At 41.6% G+C, this 18,161-nt stretch overlaps 2 protein-coding genes across 4 annotated transcripts; one reads left to right on the top strand and one right to left on the bottom strand.

The window, feature by feature from the left end:
• Positions 1–582: 582 nt before the first annotated feature.
• Positions 583–10,568, bottom strand: LOC117902465 (adenylate cyclase type 3). Of its 2 annotated transcripts, XM_034813870.1 has the most exons (17): positions 7,692–8,233; positions 7,450–7,639; positions 7,081–7,390; positions 6,889–7,007; positions 6,274–6,385; positions 5,316–5,443; positions 4,786–4,944; positions 4,381–4,519; positions 4,057–4,316; positions 3,627–3,990; positions 3,219–3,540; positions 3,071–3,143; positions 2,726–2,801; positions 2,441–2,666; positions 2,299–2,381; positions 1,774–2,229; positions 583–1,715 (listed from the first exon to the last, which is right to left on the bottom strand). In XM_034813870.1, the coding sequence occupies exons 1-17, from the start codon at positions 8,020–8,022 to the stop codon at positions 1,494–1,496; spliced, it is 3,570 nt and encodes a 1,189-aa protein (XP_034669761.1). In that variant the 5' UTR covers positions 8,023–8,233; the 3' UTR covers positions 583–1,493. The 2 variants fall into 2 exon arrangements, with proteins under 2 accessions (XP_034669761.1, XP_034669762.1); XM_034813871.1 differs by lacking the exons at positions 583–1,715; positions 1,774–2,229; positions 2,299–2,381; ... (6 more) ...; positions 4,381–4,519; positions 6,274–6,385 and adding an exon at positions 10,353–10,568 and having other exon boundaries at positions 4,809–4,944; positions 7,692–8,198.
• Positions 10,569–12,886: 2,318 nt separating this feature from the next.
• LOC117900766 (cytochrome c1) lies at positions 12,887–16,361 on the top strand. 2 transcript variants are annotated; one of them, XM_034811247.1, is made up of 3 exons: positions 12,887–13,159; positions 14,903–15,267; positions 15,338–16,361. In XM_034811247.1, the coding sequence occupies exons 1-3, from the start codon at positions 13,137–13,139 to the stop codon at positions 15,493–15,495; spliced, it is 546 nt and encodes a 181-aa protein (XP_034667138.1). In that variant the 5' UTR covers positions 12,887–13,136; the 3' UTR covers positions 15,496–16,361. The 2 variants fall into 2 exon arrangements, with proteins under 2 accessions (XP_034667138.1, XP_034667137.1); XM_034811246.1 differs by having other exon boundaries at positions 12,888–13,155.
• The last annotated feature ends 1,800 nt before the right edge of the window (positions 16,362–18,161 follow it).

The raw sequence follows: 18,161 nt of genomic DNA, 5'->3' as shown, positions 1-18,161 counted from the left end.
TTCAGGTGTGCTGTCATAACATTTAGTCGGTAAGTTAAAAGGCTGCTCCTCCGAGTAGAGATTTTCATCTGGTTTCTGACTTGGCCAACATTGCTCCCGCTCATCATTTGGACGCACACCGCCACGATTAATTTGGATTTACCCATTAATACGCCATAGACGAAAGTAAAAAGTTTTCTTTTAGTTGTATTTCTTTATTTTTTTACTATAATGTTCTAATTGGTTTGTTTTTAATTTTTGTTTAGTTCATTTTAGTTCATTTAGAAAATGATAGAAAAAATGCATCGTTTTAATGGTTTGAAAAGCATTTCTCTAAGGAAATAATAAGTTTAAAAATGATATCGTTAGTGTTTAGTTAACCAGTGGAGAGAGAAATTTTTGGAACATTTTTAGAAAAGCTATAATGCCAATCATCGTTGCTGTTTTTTTCCTTAACTGATTGTCCTGCTTTTAGCCATTAAACCAAATGGAAAGTAGTGGGTGGGGGCACACATGGACATGGACAATAGACATACATTTTTTAGATAAATTTAAAAAGGTTTTACAATTTGTTAATATTAGTTTCGCTTTGTTTTCTATTCTATTTGTTCGCTATGTAAGTTCGTTTCGTTTGTTTGCTTCATTTGCTAGTTCGTTGAAATGTTCTAATAAGCATGCAGATGCTATATATTAATTTGTATATTAACTATATGTATATGCCTATAAGTATGTATATGCACTATATGTATGTATGCTTCCGTGTTTATATATGTATATGTATGTATGTATATGTTAACGTAGTTAATAGTACACTTGCCTAGGATTTCTATGCCCATAAACTAATTTATAATTTATAGTTATTCAATTTTCATTCGACTATTTTGTTGGACTTCTTTTGTGGGTTGCAGTTTGTTTGTGGTGGGATACGGATTCTAGGACTTAGCATACATATTTGTATATTTTAGTAATACACATACATATGTATATAATTACTATGGTTTTAGTTAATGAGCATACATAATTAATACTCGTTATTTGAAACATTCAGATGCAAAAGTGAATGTTTTTGTTTTGTCCTACTTCAACTACACATCAGTTAAATAGTTTTTTTGTTTTTTGTAAAGCAAAGTGGGGGGTTCACGAGGGTTCACTTATATTACAGTTCCTTTGAAAATCAGATAACAATTTGTTGTTGTTTGAAACAAAAGTTAATTCACAAGTAATTAAAAGTACTTAGCCATAGTTAAATATATATTTAAAAGTTATGCATCATCGCTTTTTCTTTAGTTTTCTTAGGTACACAGTTTATAATTTTTAATTTTGAACTAAAATCGAATTTTTGGTTGTTTGGTTTTTTTATGGAATATCACACGGAGGCAAAAATATATAGCAACAGTTATCTAAGAGTATAATCAGCACAGCCACACGCACACAGACGACACAAACACACACACACTCGTAGAGACTAAATGGAAATGCAAATGAAAATATGCAATACGGAAAAGACTCGTAAATTATTCCAATAAGGATTGAGATTCGCCCACTTGGCCGGCACTGCCATTGCCCAGACTGGACGCCGGCCCACTCTCCGCCGCTGGCGCCTCCTGGCCCTTGAGTTTAAGCAGCGGCGTCTTGATGTCCGAGATATCCAGCTCTGTGGTGGACTCCAGAGTCGTCTCGTGTAGCTCAATGGCTGCTGGTGTCGCTGCTGGCTCTGCACAAGGCTGAGACTTGCCCTGGGAAAGACATACACATATCAAGAGATATGCTAAAGAGTTGTTCTGCAATGCCCACCTGCAAATAGTAGGTCATCAATTGGCCCTTTCCCTTGACCGACACCAGGCCACGCTGCTGAAATGTGTAGCCAAACTGCTGCAGAATGTTGCAGGTCTCCTCGGTGACCTGAATGGCACCAGCCTTGCCGGTGCTCTCCATGCGCGATGCCACATTCACCGTGTTGCCCCAGATATCGTAGTGTGGCTTCCTAGCACCGATCACACCCGCCGTTATGGGTCCATGATTGATGCCCATCTTGAGAACAAAATGATTGAAGGACTGCTCATTGATGCCCTGCAGAGTGTGCGTGAGTTCCAGAGCAAATTCAACGAGCACGGCCAGCTGGGCCCAGCGTTCGGTGATGGAAGCATCCGAGCGAAGATTCCGCTGAAGATTAATGCCACTGGCAGCCATGTAAGTAGAACCAATTGTCTTAATTTTGATGATGTCCTGGAACTGTGGCAGCTCCAATAACTAAACGAGAAACAATTCGGTTACAAAATGTACAGATTGAGATACATTTTCGGTGTTTGTGGGACATACCGCATCGAAATCAGAGATAACTTCATTTAGAAAACGTAGACACTCCAGGCCCTGATTATTGACCGTTTCCTCCGAATAGAAATCTGTTTATTTATGAATTTTAATGTGGTTTACAAATAGTTCAGTGTTTCCTTTAGTTTACCTGAAAAGTTTGGCATGCTGGCAAACAATACTCCCACCTCGGAATAACTCTGAGAGTAGAGATCATCGTGTGATCGTTTGGTATTCTTCATGAAGTGCTCAGCCACATGAACCGGCAGCACATTGTATACCAAAGCCTCGTTACGCTGCCGCATATCGTTGGCGGTCTCTTTCTGTTCCGCCACCTCGGTTTTCCATTTGAAGATAACACGATCCTCGTGATCCATCTGACAAGATTGATTTCATGGAGATTTGGTGGTGGAACTATGTGGGAGCATTTACTTACATGTCTGGCCAAGGTGCTTAGAGCTAGGGCTGCCACAAGCAAAAGCCCAGAGGCACAATAGCGTGAGGAGATGATGCTGGAAAATATAAGAATTTAGACTATAAATATGTAGGGAAAAGTAATGCGAATGTTAAATGCTAATTGAAGAATGGAAAGAGAGGAACATGTTTGATTAAGAGTTCTTATAATGAGTCCAGTCCAAAGACCTGATTTGCTCAATTTATCATTCTCTAACAATTCTACAGGAAGAAATCAAAATAGTTCCTTATATTTGCAATGCCTCTAAAGACTAAGTTGCGCACTACTTCACTGATAGCCCCATGTATTTATAAATCCCCCTCTTACGGCTGATCTGCCAGGTCATCCTCCAGGGCGTACAGGTCCTGCATGATGAATATGTTGAAGTAGCAATGCAGCGCTGTTAAAAATCGAATTAAATATTAATATTACAAATGTGAAGGTTAGTCAAGGATAGTACAATGATTAGACCCACCCGCTATGGACAATAGCAGCAGTATTTTAGTCAGATGCGTGAGCTGTGCAATCACGGCAATCGCAATCAATATTAGGACACCGAAATTGCTCAAATAGGACGGATATAGGACACGTTCTGTGGGTACTGCATCGCGCATTTGTTCGACAAACGATTCGGGTAGCAGGTGCTCGGCGGTGACCGCCTCAGCACCGGCCACATCCACATCCACATCGGCCTCCAGACCCAGACCCAGACCCAGTCCCAAACCCAGACCAGCCGTGGCATTGAATTCGCTTTCGCTCACAATGTGCTCCGTGCGCACGAAGGTGACGAAGAAGAACTGTCAATGAAATTCAATGAAAATCAATGGCGGGAATGTTAAAGGACTTGAGCACGCCTCAGAGGGGCTCAGACTCGGAAACGAACCATGTCGATGACATTGCTCAGGCCAATGGTGAGGGCGATAATTATGGCCGCCAGCTCGCGCACGAAGGTAATGTCATTGAAGCGCTTGCTTACATCCACAAAGAACTTGGGTAGCATACCGCTGAAGCTCTCGGCAATGCTGATCACCACCAGCATGGCAATCGGCACCAGTGGCGCTGCTATGTTAATGAAATGAAGCGTTGAGCGTGGCAGCACCAAGTACGAGTAAAGCACATCGATGCACTGCACCAAGAGTGCCGCCAGCAATGGCAGCGAGCTGTAGGGCTCTCGGTACACGGCATAGGATTGCTCCAATTGTGGATTCTTGAAGCGCAGGAAGATGTTGGTGTCTTTGGTGAGGTTCCTTTAAGAAAAGAGGCATTCATTTGATTTTGAGGGCTCGTATATGTGTACTTTAAAGTATACTTACTCATGTCCATCTCGTGTGACCAGCTCGTCTTTCAAGCGCTGCTTAAAGTTCTCCAGCTTGATCTGCTCCTCCTCATCCTCAGCCTCGGCTGTTTGATGGCCATTTGTGGTGGCACTCTGCGCCAACAGTTCCTCATCGTCTAATGTAGCATCGTTGTCCTCTGCGCCACCGGAAACGACATCCGTGGTTGATCCATTGGGGCTGAGTTGTGAGTTTTCCGCTTGCGTTTCGTTGATTTTCTTGGCACATGGCGAGGCAAACTGTTGTACATTTATATAGCACATTATTTTAGAGACAAACTTAGTTCCACTCCATTCCACTTACCGGCTTTACCACCTTGGTTATGAAGAAGGTCTTCAATCCGGCTATACGTAGCAGCTCCTCCCTCTTCTCGCCAAAGGCAGGCTCCACCTCAAACTCTCCGTTGAGGAAGGCCAAAGTTTTGTCCGAAATGTGAACGCGTCTGAGCGTTTAAGGGTGAGCAAAAGAAAACAATTTGCATGAGCACTTATCCCTGCAACCAGTGCAGGAGAGTGGGTCTGTTCGAGAGTGGGCGGTGCACAAACAGAACCCATAAATTTGCATACCGAAGTGACGAAAGTCAAATCATAATAAGCACTTGCCACAAGTGTGGCCTGGACTCCCGCCCGCCCACGTTATCAATTATGCAACAGTGGGGTGGCAAGAGATGCAAAGAGGGAGACAGAGTGAGAATGCGCTAAAACGTACCCCGCCTTGCCGCTGGATTCCATTTTATTAGCCAGCTCAACGTCCTTGGAGTAGACATCAAACTGCCACTGCCGCTGGCCGAGTATGCCTGCCAGCACAGCTCCCGTGTGTATGCCCACACGCATATCAACAGGTGAGTTGGCCTTCTGCTGCACATACCTGCACAAAAGAGGAGAGGAGAGGAGAGTAGTGTACAGTGGAGAGTAGAGGGCACACGCAACATCATGTAGCAGGTTAGTGTCGCTTAGCAAAACGGGCTACTGACTTCGGGAGACTCCGGGTTGGACTCCGGGCTCTGGGCTACAGGACTTGACAGGCGCGTGGGCGCGCGTGGTTAAGTGCAATTATTATTAATTGAACAAACGTTGATTTGGCGTTGCCTGTAGCCCTGTCGTCCTGTCCTCCTGTCGACGCTGGCACCGGGGACACTGCCGGCACGGCTGTGGCATGTCGCATGTCGCATGTCGCATGCCATCCCTTTTGTCCCTTTTGGGGAATTTCTCATTCAACTAGAATATACTCGTACTCACTTGATGGCCTTCACCATAGAGAGTCCCATGTGCACACACATAACCGCATGATCCGGTCGCTCGTCGGGGGCACCGCTAATGCAATAATAGCAATCGCCCAGAATCTTAATGCGCAATTGTTGATATTTCTAAAGGGGAAACCAAATGGGATTTAGAGTCAAGTGATTTCAGCAGTTTTGAAGCGGTTTAAAGTATGGTTTTTAATAAAAGAAACAAACAAAAATAGATATATTTTTGTATTAAATGATAACCATATAAACCATATAACCACTTAAATACACCGCCAAAGCATAAACATCATTATATTTCCCCTTTTACCCTCTGCAAAGGACAACAAATGAACTGAAAACAAAAAATAAAGCAAACCCCCCACAAATCAGTGAAACGAAAAACTCAACATTTGCACCCAACCCGAAATTGCAGTCAAATTAACTCAAGCTCAAAATAATAGCGACACATAACCTGGGATACCCCTCGGGAGCCCTTAAAATAAATCATTAAAAAAAAATGTAAAGCATGAGAGAAAAAATCAACTCGAAACATTTGATACGCCTGACTGGACATAACTTTTGTTGGTCGGTCAGTTAGGTTAGATTTTAGGGGCACTGGCACACCCTAAACACCCCCAAAAAAGGTGGCAGGCAACACAAAAACCAAAATATGAAGTCAGGCAGCGAAAAAAAGCGCAAGAGAGAAAACGTAACAAGAATTCAAATAAAGTGGGAAAAATACACTCGAAAAGGGGAAATGAAAAATACTCTAGATGGTGCTTATCTTAAACATCACAATCATCATTAGAGGAGTTTCCTCTAATGTTATGGCTGTCTCCCGAAAGAAAAGGTGAATAAACAGCTGAAAACATAGCAGAATACCGAAAAACGAAAACATAGAAAAACCAACAATGGAATGTACGACGGAGTAGGAGAGAAGAAATAAAAACAACGATAGAAATTGTTACCTCGGCGAGCCTATCGAAGCGTGCGAAGAGCTCGTTAAGCATTTTAACCAAATCTTGGGCGCTATATGTCGAGGAGATTGCGGTGAAGCCCACAATATCCGCATAGAGTATGCTTATTTGTACAAATAGAATGCAGGAGAGTGAGAGAGGGAGTGTGTAATGGTTAAACAAGTGGGCAATGCAATATAATTTAATTCAAATATTAACACCTACAAATATGCAGCAATGTAAGGAGCAAGATATGGAAATAGGGCTTCATTTACTTTGGAAAATGTTTCCGCTGGGAATAACACAGAGTTGATTGCGATACGAAGCAATGAATTCAGAAAACGAGTTAAGGAACTGAGGTATTTGGAAGGTCATTTCGTTAGAAGTAGCCATAAAGTACTCAGAGTGGATTTCATTCTGCAGATTTATGTATTTTTGAATTGAGTTCGCAACTGATGCTATAAATAAGACAAATGAGTAGGTAAAGCATGGTTTGAGACTTGGCTAAGAGAAGGAGCGAATAACAGACTCGTTACTCGTTTTATTGGACCCAAACGAGATGAGATCTAAGGATCTATGACAAATGATCACATTATTCCCATTGCTGGTTTTTATAACACAACCTACCTCACATTCTCGTGTCGACTCATGTAGATCTTTTTAAATGCCTCCGAACTGGATGAGCCCAGATCCTCTCGCATCTTGATAGCCACATGCTTGGGCAGCACAGACAACAGCAAACGTTCCTAGTCATTGAAAAAAATCATAGAGACATATGTAAATCCTCAACAAACAATATTGGGTAAAAGAAATCCTGACCTGTTCGGCCGACTGTTCCTCGATGACCATTTTTACCTCCAGACTCTTTTTGGCCTCCAAAAAGGCACGCTTTTGCTTGGCCTCGCCCATAAAGTAATACAGTAGACCGATCAAGGCGGCGGTGGCTATCAGTACTGCATTGGCCGCCGCCTGATCCGAAATGAGAGGATCAGGGCGAGAGAAGCCAACGGGCAGACTCAGGCAATTGAAGTACGTGCAGAAACCAATCACCAGACCAAGGAAAATCAGTGGAAGCGGCAGCGTTACATAGATCAGGAAGTTTAGCAAAATGGCCCAGCCAAGTACATCCCTATAAAGGATATATTTTACATCCAGAAACGTTTGAGTTGCTTTTTATGTCGCCTTTACCTTGGAGAGAAGCTGGGCTGCAGCATCACATAGGCGGCGAAGTGGAGCATGGAGAGGAACCAAAGTGCCCGCGGCACAATTGTCAGGAACGTCAGATGGAAGCGTCTCAGTGCAGGCTGCTCCGAACGTCGTCCAATGTGCATCAAGGCCGTTAAAGCCAAATATGCCACCAGCATGCAACAGTTGACCACTAAAATGAGTAATTAAATATTAATAAATACTAGATTGAAGAATAAACTCACCTCTTGTAGGTATGGCCTGATCCCAGGGTATGCAAATGGTCCAAACATTGAAGAGCACGGCCGCAAACAGGAACCATTTTAGGCCGCTGCGCCGCTGCTTAATCGAGTAGTTGTGATAAAGTTCGTTGAGCACATGCTGCGGCAGGATGACCACGCCGCCACCGGTGATGCCAACGCCCCCAGCGACCACATCACTATCATGGGGACGCCGCCTTGTGGGCGTTTTCTGGCGCTGATTCTGCTGCTTAGACTTGCTGGGCGTTGAGGTGGCCGTAGCCGTGGCCTGTCCGTTTTCCAAAATATTTCCGGATATATCCTTCTCTTCCGGCATGGCTGTGTACGCTGCTTTTGTTTTTGCGAGGTTTTTTGAAGTTGCTTGTGGGCTTTTGTTTAACAATTCGTTGATCAGCGAGCCGACCCGATCTGTCAAGGCTCTGGTTTATGAATGAAGCACATCCATTTCCGTTTGCTGCGGTATCTTTATTTATTTATGATGGGGTCAGGAAACTGGGAGAGACGAGACGACAAGACGCTTTGGTAAATAGAGGCAACGCAAAGCACAAAATCAAACAACAGAATCACAAGGAGACGAATGTGAAAGGGCTATAGTAGATCTTCCGACTAAGGGGATACCTCTTAAACAGATTTAATTGTGTGTGTTTAATCATCCACTTGGAACCATATAATTCCATATAATATAATCATCCTATTTTGTTTCCAGCTCGTGGAATTGGCAGCAATGTCCTTTTAACTATTAAACAGTTTCTCACAAACATGTTATACCCCCCGCCCGATCTGATCCCTACGAGGAACCTGGGTACAAAAACTCTCACACAAAACAAATTTTAACAGTAAATTTAAGACTTAACGCTGCCTCGTGGCGTTTCGTCCTCGGGAGTGGGTGTGTGGGGAGGAGAGCCAAGACGGAAGCGTCCTTGTGTGAGCAAAAAGCTTTTCACTGTTCCGTACAGTGGGTGACCAAATGCAAATGAAATATGTAAGTGTCCAAGCGGCTTACACTCTCCATTATAATATTGAACTCTTCTCAGGTAATCTAATGAATTATATAAATTTGATAAGATGGGGGTGCAAATCGCATTTTTTAATCAAATCGCTGGTCATTGGATGTGCCCCGAAAATAAATTAAGATAGGACCTGACTCCGGTCTCTTATCACTTTGCACGTTCAATAAATTAATAAATATTGACACATTTTAGGCACTTTTCAACGACCTAGCATGGAGATAGTCCAACGTTCTTTGATTAAAATACATTTAGAAATGTTAGAAATGCTCAATTGCAAAATGTTGAAAGCTGTAGGAAATTAACTTTCTATGTCAGTCCAAAGCACCCAATAGTTCCTACAAGCCCACAGAACGTCTACATATGTATGTACATGCATTCATATGTATATATGTACAGCATTCCATTTCCTAGTTTTCCGCCCATTGAATGAAAAGTACCAATTTCCGCTGGAAGTTAATTAGAGAAAATTGCGTTTTCTATTTTAGGACAAAATTGAAATTGACTTGTCAAATTTTCATGCACAAGCCGAACCGAAGGCTGCACCTGCCCAGAGCCAATTCCAATTTGTTGTCTCCTAGCTCCCACATTCACCCCCCACTATTACGAAATTTTTGTATAAATTATGAATATTTTCGACCACATTCAACACCCGCATAGACCACGGTGCACTCGCTCCCGATCCCTCTCTTGTGGCCATGTTTTTACTCTCTCACTTTCTCTCTCTCTGTCTTTCCTTCTGTATCTTCCTGCATTTCTCTTTCTGCCTGTGTTCTTTTTCTTCTTCATATTTGACTGCCGTATCCCTATTGCCGAATTCGACGACGACTAACGGGCGCGACTGTGTAACATAACGGAGCTTCTTATTATAATACTCTTTCTGTGAGTGCTAATGTTTTGCTTTCTGTTTGTAACGCAACGAAAGAAGCCAGAAATTTCGATTCTAGATCATTATCGACAGCCGAGTCGATTAAAGTTTAATCATTAAACAGTCCTCTGTGTATCTATGTATCTGCTTGTTTCTAGTTCCTAAGTGTGAAAGCTATGTATGTATGTATGTAAATGCATACTGATTACATCAATATTTTAAAAACTTTTCTCTTTTGGCTGAACGCAGTACACGCTTATTTACATAAGTACATACATACATATGTACATAATTATGTATGCATATATGTACATATGTACATATGTGGCAACCATCAAGATTCAAAATATACTTATGTATATTGTATGTACATATGTACATGGTCGCATTAATAACAACAATTCTACCGCACGATGACATGGCTCCGCAGTGTATCAAATGCTGAGGCCTTCGAAGCTAGCCTTCTTTCTTGTTTCTCTGCTTCTTGGGCATACAAAAAAGAAAATCCTCTGTCCAAGCGTCCGTGTCCGTGGCTATGTTTGTGTGTGTGTACTGCACACAAATTTCGATTTTAATTTTAATCCAAATAAGTGACACCTCCTACAAAAGGGATAGGCAGATGTACAGCGATACGGCCTAATATTCCCCCTATCTCTCTTTCTTTCTTTGCACCTCGGTTTTTATTTTTGGGAGGCTGCGATAACGGTTAACCAGGCATGTACAGTTGTTCTCATTGGGCATTCTTAGAGTTTAATACACACACACACACACATTTTCACCAGAGAGCAGTCTTTGCCATAATTTTCTCTTTTTTGATTATCACTAATTATTCCTTTTCCAATTGCTGGTTCGTTGTGTTCACTTTTTTTCTGCTGCTTATACTGCTATGCTGCTGCTGCTGGGGGCGCCCCAGCGATGTCCGGACGCGTTGCGCAGCGCGAATTTTCTTTCAACTAAACTAAGGCGCCACGATAAACTTGACTGATGGTTAAGTGAAAATTTTTGACAATACAGCAGCAGCAGGAGTCGCGCTCTCCAAGAGCGAGCTTTGCCGCAGAAAGCTCCTCCTTCGTGGCGCATGTGTGGGAGAGGAGAGAGGATTCTCAGCATGCAATTGATAACGGTACAGCTGTGCAGCTTGATAACAAAAACTGTGCATTTAGAGTTCATCTCTGCAAGTGTGTGCAAGCATAATTCCTCAAATAGCCGCAAGCGCATTCAATTAATTAGAAAGCCACATTAATGCCTCTCACTAAATGCCAATCAACGGGAACGGAACGTAACGCCAGACGGATAAAGTGGCGGGCGGTTGCAGCTGCCACTGTCCTTGGCTGGCATTGAAAAATGTGCAGCTGTATGAGGTATGTACATACATACATACGTGTTGATGTGCATGTAGGCGTGTGTATGTGCTGCATGTGTTTGAGTGCAGATGTAAAGGAAACGCATAAAAAAGCGGAAGATGTTTTGTTTCTTCAAGATTGGGGTGACTCGAACAATATTCAAAGACAATCGTGTGCTCCCATGGTAGTAGCATTATATTTCTTCAAATTACGCATATGTACATACATATGTACATCGCAAGGCCCCCACAGAGCCTGTCTACGATCGTAGTTCCCTCTCACATTACCTTAATCAGTGATATTATCTTAATTTGAAAAAATACAAAATATTTCAAAATTCCAACATTTAGAAGAGCAGCTGTAATTGAACGTCGAGTGCCTAAAATAAAAGACATGTGCACCAAATTCACAGCGAGGCAATGAAACAGAAACAACGCAGCAGCTGCCTGCTCGCCCTCTCTCCCCTCATGTTCAAAATTGATCCGGCACGCTCTGAAGGCCACTACCTGACTACCTGGAAAATTGTGATTTCCGTTTGCCGGATCAGTAGAAAACTTTTTGATTGATTGCAATGGCAATAGCCACCAAAAACCGATTGATTTTTACATAGTTACACCTACAGAATACGAAAATGGAGTTATCTGATTTATGTACATACAATATTTTGCAATTGTTATTTAAAATGTCTACATACATACTATAAAAAAGAACTATGTACATACATAGATGGAAATGAGGCAGGGGATTGCAGGACATGTTGTAAGAGATTTCGAAACATCTGTCTTTTATCCCCTGTTTTCTTTCCTTGAGAAAACTAATTCCAGCGCTGGAACAATGGCACGTGATGCTGCAACCTAATCCATCGGTTTTGGTCTTTCGGCAACTGCCTGCCAAAACGGTGAAAGGAAAGTTGTAACATCCTTTAGAAGAGCTCGTTTTTCAGGTAAAATGGATGGAATTCGATGGAAGACCATCTTAGTTTTGCATATTTATTGTTTGCCGTCGCGCAGATGTGCAAAAGAGATGAGCAAATGATTTAATCAAGTGTGTTTCAAGATGCATCAAATAATTACTGCTACTTTGTATGTTTGGTCGTTTTCGTGATCGATTACTTTAAATATTTTTTGGAGTCATGCTAATTTTGCGCATCTCAGTCGGTTCGCAGAGAGCGCTCTTTTTTTCGCTCTGCACGCTCGTTTTATGCTCACAATTGCGTTTATGGGAGCGAGCAATGAAATGTATGTTTCCTTAGCTTTTTGATTAATAATACCAACAAAGAGCATAGAACTCTTTGAATAATTAAATGAGTTGTCAAAAACTGAAACCAAATATTAAAATATTTAAATTGTCTCATAATCATTTTCTGAAATTAAAATAAACCCACGTATCGATATATCGATACCCATGAACATTGCATTGATGAGTATAATCAAGAGACGGAATATCTCATGTTTTCACTTGAAACAACAGAAAAATAGTGTTGATTTGGTCAGAATTCACAAAATGATTTAGATACCCCGAAATATTCTACAAAAATATAAATTTTGTATGGATATTTTCGCCAGTCCATAAAACTATCGCCTCACCTACAAATAAAAAAAAAAACTAAATATCGATACATATTGACGCTCACCGCTCTCTGACCATGATATGAAAAACTCAAATACAAATTTTTAAAATATAAGGTCATAAGGTATACAAATTAATAAAAATGAGTATTTATAACAAGCAAAATCGATTCTTCAATTGAATTAAACTATTTTTCCAGTGTTTAAAGTCTTTGCAAGCTAGTAATATCAAATAGAACATACAAATCGAGGAATTTATTCATATTCCCGGTTCACGGTATATTTTTAAAATGAGAAGGTATATTCTGGTATATTTTTGATGGTCTCACGGTATATCTTTTCGATAGTTCCGCGGTCACCCTGCTATATAAGTTCCGGCGACGCTCACCGCTCTCTCATTCGGCGTTTTTTCTGTGTGCGGCAAAAATCTCCAGCAGTCAAGTCAGCTCAACCTCCATAGCCAAGCTACCTGAGAAAAGCAATTGCAAGAAATTTATCAAATTTGCAGATTTTGTTTGAGACTAAGTGTTGTTTTTGGCATTTCGGCTAGTCGTGTTTTGCGTATTCCGAAACCTAATAACTTAACGTGTTTTTCGCGCTTCGCTTTCGAAAGTAAAACAACCAACAGTAAATCAAAATGGCTGATGTGGCTGAGCAAAAAAAGTGAGTAATATTTGATTAGAGGGTTTCTGTGTGTGTTTTATTTCGTCGTTTGTGCTGTGGTCTGTATATATGTGCATTTTGTTTAAACAATTGCACGGATCTGTTCGAATTTCGCAAGTGGTGTACATCTTTTTCCATGTTCTCTCGCAACGGTTTGGAAAATTTTTCTTTTGAATTTCTGTGTCTATATACGCTTTGCCGCACCAATGCAGTTGTCTCGCTTGCGCCAACGCAGAGTAAATGTGCGCGCAAAAAACGACGCCGTTGAATTTGGCGCGGCGTCATAGTGCCTTCTCGCTCACTCTCCGGCCGGCAAACGAACGACAACGAAACTTTGCTTGCTCTCTGTGTTGTGTGTGGTGGTGGTGTAGGCAGCCGAGCAGCAGCATTGTTGGCGAAGTATAAGCAAGAAGTACAATGTTGAGTGTTTCTGTGTGTTCGTTCAAAGCGGAGTGCGCAAAAATGTGTGTATGTATGTATGTGTAGTATTCAAGTTGCCGCTCTTTTTTCGTGCCGTTTCGGCCGTCTGTCTTTTTGTCTGACTTGTCTGTTTGCTTTTGCCTTTTGGTTCTTCGCTTCGGCCTTTGCCTGTCCATTAATTTTTGGTTCGCTTAAAGCTCAAAGCTTGGTATTAAATTTTTGTTGCTGCTCTCTGTTCTGTTCGCTCGCTTCAAGTTTTTGTTTCCAGGTATTTTGTCATTGCCTAAAATAATCACACGACACGCCGGCCGCCTTTTGCGTTGTCTCGAACTTTTGCGTCGCATCAGAGTGTATAAGGGAGAGAAAGAGAGCAGAAAAGCCCCGTTAAATCTTTTGTCTGTTGTCTTAGGTTGTGTAGGTGGAAGGGGGAGGCAGTAGCATAGTGGGTGTTTTATGCCGGTATGTGGATATTCTTTTGACCGTTATTTTTGCTACTTCCTTTCTCGTTCTCGCACTCCACGTCCCATACATTCTGACTTCATGTTGGCTGTGCTTCGCTTCTCTCCTTCTCACTCATCCTGCAATGCTTGTTTCCCTTTCTGCCGCTCTTTCGGCTACGTGACGCGCGCACATTTGAACTGTTGATAAGTGCGTGCAAGCGAGACGGCCGTATGGCTTGTGTGCGCGCCGCATAAAAACCAGTTTTTTTTCGTTCGTTTCATTTCAAACAAGTCGCGCTTTGTATTTTTTTGCAAGCATCTCTTATGTTTCCCACTTTATGCGTGTAACAGGGTGATCTACTTATAGGTACGAGAAATACATATGTACATATGTATGTTTAGATGAAAAAATGCTCTATTCGCAACACGATCGAAAGATTGGAAATGCAAATTTCACGTTTGGATAATGAATGCCAGTGTACGTGATGGTCCTGATGTACAAAAAATGACGAATATATACGAGTATACATATGTACGTATGGTATATATTTGTTTTATATGTATATGAAAGAGCACGCTGCCTATTGGCGCTCACCTTTTTTGCGTCGCAGTTTGCACGAGTTTTTGCTCCCATTTATCATTTTGAGGCAGCGCTGTCGACGCTGGCGTCGTCGTTGGCAGATGTTGCAATGATGTTTGTTGTGTGCGGTCGCGTCCTGGGGTGGGTAAAAGATGCGGAAGCACTTGAAAAAAAAAGTGAAGGCGGAAAAATTTTCCAACCGTTTTTGTTGGAATCGAAAATTGTCTGGTTGTGGTTGTTGTATGGAATATTGTAAATGGTGCTTTGGGGAAATTACTAATTTATTACAAAACTTTTTCCTCCACAGTGAGACCCCTGTTGTCGAGAAGGTGCCCGCTGAGGAAGTGGATGCCGTGAAGAAGGATGCTGTCGTCGCTGCCGACGAAGCAACCGTCGAGAAGCCAACCACCACAGAGAACGGTGCCGCCGATGAGGAGAGCAGTGCCAAGGAGAACGGAGCTGCTGCCCCCGCTGCCGATAAGGCCGACAAGGTCGCCGCCGATGCCGTTGATGGTGAGAAGGCCGCCGAGACCCCTGCCGCCGAAGCTGCTGAGGAGAAGAAGAAGGACGAGGAGGCGGCAGTCGCTGGCGATGAGGCCAAGGAGAGTAGCGAGGCTGCCCCCGCAGCTGTTGAGAATGGAGCCGAAGAGGCAGCCAACGGTGACTCAACAGGTGTGTAAATCCCCTCAACTCACGCTCCCTAGCGAATGCTAACTTTAGGTTTTCCCCCTTTGTTTTGCAGACGCGCCCGTCGTCGAGGCAGTGAAGCGGAAGGTGGATGAGGCCTCCGCCAAGGCCGATGAGGCCGTTGCCACCCCCGAGAAGAAGGCGAAGCTGGACGAGGCCAGCACAAAGGATGAGGTTCAAAACGGTGCCGAGGCCAGCGAGGTGGCTGCCTAAATGGTGCATCGTCTAGGTCTGCAGCAGCCGCCGTGCACACACATTACTCGTACATATAAATTACTTACTAACACTAAAACAAAAGAACTCACACACACACAAAAATGAACGCCCGCTCTCCCCACACGCAGCAGACCTCTGTGTGCACCGGCAAGTTTGAATACGTTTGAGGCACGTTTGTCGGGGCTGGAGTGTGTTTCTGCGAGCGGGGGGCTTGGGCGCAATTATCTTTAACAATCCTGCAATGGGAGCATAGTCCTAAAGCGAATCGATTCTGTCTCTCTACTAACAAACCCAACAAAAAAACAACAAAAATTAAGAGGAAGAAAATCCATTATCATTTAAAAACATTACTTAACTTAACTTTAAAGAAAAAGTATATATATATATAAAGCAAACGATTAAGAAGAAAGAACAAGCAAAAGTAAGATGGCGACGATACGAAACCCCTCTATGTTTTAAGAAAAGTTGTAAACGAAAAGCGTCATTTAATAATTGTAATAAATACCAAGCAAAAGAAACAATTTGCAAAGGAAAATCCTCCCCCATTATATAAGAACATGTGACAAAAAAGAGCAAAGGCAAATTTTTTTCTTTTCCTAATTTAACTGTACGATCCTATAATGTTTATGAATATTTATATATTATACATATATCAAGATCAAAACAATTGCGAAAACAGCAAACTGCCACGCCCCCTGCACACAAGTAACGCTGGCAAAAGAAAAAAAAAATAACTTGAAAAAATTCGTACATATAGAAACAATAAAACCGGATAAGAAATTAAACGTTTATATAGTAGCAATCAAAACAGTTGAAGCACAATCCCCATTTTTTATAAAGAAAGGAAATCATGTTCCAACAAAGAACAGAAGGAACTGTTACCGTGACTATGTAAAGTTTCTTTTTATACGCAATTACTAGACCTACGGCCAGTCCACAAGTCTTCTAATGGTTTTTTATTTTGTTCATGTGTATTTGCGCTCAGAAAAAGGTTTCGCTGGAGCGTGTACTTAAAGCAAACCTACTAATTTGTCCAATTTTCAGTAACTGTCGCTGATTCAAGCGAACCAGCAGACCAAACCATAGACAAAACACTGAGGCAAACACGAATTGAAATAAATGTAAAGTAAAATGTGAGATGCAAGAAATCCATTAATTAAAATGTAAAATTGCTAAATGAAAAACCATTTCCACAAGCAAATAAATCAGTTAAGAAAAGGCTGAGAATAGCATCAGGCTCTCAGACATATAAAAGCATTCGAGAACATTCAAAAATAAATGGAAGAAAAACATTCAAATATCAAGAAATCATTTATTCCCCGGGGGGTACCCCTTTCCTACCAGTTCCCAAGAAATAAGGCTGGAGAACCACATTCGTAGACGTTCGCGACTGTACCTGTGAACTGAGCGGTTAAAACAAGAATAAGGGTCGTGACTTAAGCAGGAGACAATTTTCCGAAAAAGCTTTATTTTTCTGCGAAGAGAGCAATGATCGCAATTTTCAGGGAGAACTTTTCATAAATAAGAAAAACCCCATAAAACATAGTGACTGAGTTTCTGAGATCAGTGAATTCTATTGTTGTTTCATTGATGTGTCTAGATCAGAATTGAATAGCTTTCTGATTTGCGATTCAGGTTCAAACTACATATGTACATACATATGTAATTTGTAATATCACTAAGAAAAATACACATAGAGGCTGATGTTGTTTGCTTTGTGGTAATATGCACATTATCTGTAAAGCTACAAGCTGTACCTCGATCCATTCGTATTCGAAAAACCCATACATCATACATATGTACATCTCATATAACCCAAGTATCCTTCCCCTCTGTTTATGGTTCTGCAGCTACTTAAGCAACAAACAACCCTCGCTGAAGTTGTATTTTATTGCCCATTCCATACCTGCAGCTCTGCCAAAGCTCTGATAACGAAGCTTTTGTCGGCTGAAAAGAGTTCGAAACTGGAGGAAAATACTGGAAATAATAAAGTAGACGTTTTTTAGTATATTTAGGGTTTTAAGGTAAATTAGTTACACAATTTTCTGTGCCATTCAATAGGCAGGCTAAACTCAGGTGGTTATGCGTATATATTCTGGAATAACCGAACATGCAATACAAATGCATGTGTGAAAACCCGCTACCTACCCGTCGATGGCCTGGCCAGTGGACAGTGGCAAGTTCCACAACCCGTAATACAATTTTGTATTACTTACTTCGAAAGATTTATCAACTCCCTGCCCAGAACATTGCCTTGAAGATCTTAAGATTTTTAATTTTTGTAATAGGAAGTAATATTACATTCCATCCCGGCATGTACTTTGAAATTCTATATCGAAAATAAATACTTTTAATACATTTGCCGACTTTTTACGCGTTTTCAACTTTCAACCAATCAAAATTCAAAATCAAAAGGGCGCACTCTCTCCGAATTCTCTCCCAAACAACAAAATATTGGAAAAAAGTGACAACGCAATAAAAAGCTTTTATTTATTACAATGTGTTTGGATTGTGTCAATGCGCGTTCAAAGTTTTATTAACCAACCAGGTTGAGTTGCTAAAGCTTGTTTTATTTTGCAAAAAAATCCGCTATTACAACCCATAGGGATGGGGGCGCTTTCATCGAGAAAATTGTATCACCATTACATAACAGCAGTCTTATA

Source organism: Drosophila subobscura, chromosome U (assembly GCF_008121235.1).
Source record: "Drosophila subobscura isolate 14011-0131.10 chromosome U, UCBerk_Dsub_1.0, whole genome shotgun sequence".
Taxonomy (NCBI): domain Eukaryota; kingdom Metazoa; phylum Arthropoda; class Insecta; order Diptera; family Drosophilidae; genus Drosophila; species Drosophila subobscura.
This window is presented reverse-complemented; position numbering and strand designations above follow the sequence as displayed.

What these genes read in the sequence shown, in the direction of transcription:
- LOC117900766 (XM_034811246.1), top strand. Translation starts at nt 13,130, where the DNA reads ATGGCTGATGTGGCTGAGCAAAAAAA. An exon ending in GATGTGGCTGAGCAAAAAAA is followed by an intron (nt 13,156 to 14,902) that starts GTGAGTAATATT and finishes TTTCCTCCACAG; the next exon opens with TGAGACCCCTGTTGTCGAGA. An exon ending in AGCCAACGGTGACTCAACAG is followed by an intron (nt 15,268 to 15,337) that starts GTGTGTAAATCC and finishes TTTGTTTTGCAG; the next exon opens with ACGCGCCCGTCGTCGAGGCA.
- LOC117902465 (XM_034813870.1), bottom strand. Translation starts at nt 8,022, where the DNA reads ATGCCGGAAGAGAAGGATATATCCGGAAATATTTTGGAAAACGGACAG. An exon ending in TCTATGGTGAAGGCCATCAA is followed by an intron (nt 4,945 to 5,315) that starts GTGAGTACGAGT and finishes TCTTTTGTGCAG; the next exon opens with GTATGTGCAGCAGAAGGCCA. An exon ending in TTATCTCTGATTTCGATGCG is followed by an intron (nt 2,230 to 2,298) that starts GTATGTCCCACA and finishes TTTCTCGTTTAG; the next exon opens with TTATTGGAGCTGCCACAGTT.